The 1,822-nt window shown below is 44.3% G+C and overlaps 1 protein-coding gene across 1 annotated transcript; it reads left to right on the plus strand.

Moving 5' to 3' along the window:
- Positions 1-293: 293 nt before the first annotated feature.
- BO97DRAFT_205712 (uncharacterized protein) lies at positions 294-1,822 on the plus strand (the record flags this gene model as incomplete). Its single annotated transcript, XM_025690551.1, has 1 exon — positions 294-1,822. A coding segment is annotated over exon 1 (1,116 nt), but the record flags the coding sequence as incomplete, so codon positions are not given.

Below are 1,822 nucleotides of genomic sequence, written 5' to 3' on the forward strand. Positions count from 1 at the left end.
GCCTAAGACCGGATACAACAATACTCATAAATAATCAAGCTAAGTCCAGGGCCCCTTGATGGGCTGAAATTAGTATACAAAATAAATAATACATTTATAAATCATATAATCATGAGAATGGCCTGAGCTTTGCTGAGGTAGTTTAAAATAGCAGAATAGCACACCATCCGAAATTGTCACAATAGAAAATCTTTTGAACTTAGAAGTAGCTCAATAATTTCTGACGTTAATTATACCAAATCATGACCCTGCAGGAGCTGCGAACCCAAAAATTTCCTGGATAAGAGAAACACATTGTACTGGATAATTGCCCACATACTTATGTGACCCCGCTTGTACAGAGTAGATAGCGCTATCAGTCCACCTTCTGAACAATTGCGCCACCTAAATTTATCTACCTACACTTACCCACATTGTGGCAGGGAACAAAGCTGCAAAGCTTTGTCTCAAATCAAACAACTAAAGTACGCAACACAAAATATATGACAACTGTCTGTAATATTCCAGATCTGTCATCTTGACCCCATCAATATTGAATTCATGAGTTTCATACAGTAAAGTATTGCTTAATTTTCATTATATCATCTACCACACTAACATGACACAAGCATTGCTTCCTTAAGAAGGCACGAGAGCTTATACTTCCTGGAGACTCCAAAAATCCATCATACTACTTTCAATTCTGGGTCTGAAGGACGCTGATCCCATGCCTCAGCAAATCCAAAACCCCCAAAGAAAAACGAGAAGATTTCGACCTGAGCTTGTTGAAACATCATCACGTACTTCCAGGGAAGTCCATCTAGACAATCATCCTGGACGAGCCCAACCAGCGAGACACGAATGCTCGGGTGTTCGCAGCATAAAGTCAACACCAGGGGAAAATGCTATGGTATTCCATGATGATACAGCAGGACAACATGACCCGGGCTGTGATACTGCGCAAACGACATGCTTAGCTCAGAACAAAGCAGTAGTTGATTTACACGACTCGAACGTGCAAGCATCGGGGGATTCCGCTAGACTCAGCAGGCATGCTTTTGTTGGACCGAACTCATCCACCAATGAATCCGACCCTGCAAAACAATCAAGACCCAGAAAGTTTGCACCTCAGCTCATGGAAACAGGTAAACGCTCATTCCGTCGAATCCACGCCACTCATACAACCCTCAGGGAAGGACGCAGTTTGAACGTGATAGGAGAAATTCCAAGCATCACTACCGCGGTCGGCAAGGCTACACTCAACCACAGGCACATGACACCTGAATCCCGTTTCTCATACATGACCTTGCACCAGCGCCAAGAGACAAGAAGACACTCCTTTCGAATTCCTGACCTTCCTGCAATCCCTTCTAGCTGTAGCGAGACATCCGAGACATCTGATACCCCGTCAGCACCTGCATCATCATTTGTATCACCTCACAGGCTAGAGCAAAAAAACAGTGCCAATGTTACGGCACGAATTGGCTCTCAGGATGATTGTTCCGATTACCTCTCGGCCATCGCAGTCATTACAGTAGAGAAACAGTTGAAGGAACAAGCGCTGGCAGCCTTTCCAAACGAACAAGATCACCAACCCGTCGATCATTTCGCTATTGACAGAGAAGAAGAAGAAGAAGAAGAAGAAGAAGAAGAAGAAGAAGAAGAAGAAGAAGAAGAAGAAGAAGAAGAAGAAGGTACCTTCAACCATGAGCAGTCAAGCTCTCCAGACGACATTTCCTCTCCATATATTCATCGGCGAACATCGTCCGCAGATCTCACGTGGGAGCTTGAGTATATGCGCAGGCACAAAGAAGAAGCCGAGATGAGTGATCGCGCAATGGCT

This window comes from Aspergillus homomorphus (genome assembly GCF_003184865.1).
Source record: "Aspergillus homomorphus CBS 101889 unplaced genomic scaffold BO97scaffold_48, whole genome shotgun sequence".
Classification (NCBI taxonomy): domain Eukaryota; kingdom Fungi; phylum Ascomycota; class Eurotiomycetes; order Eurotiales; family Aspergillaceae; genus Aspergillus; species Aspergillus homomorphus.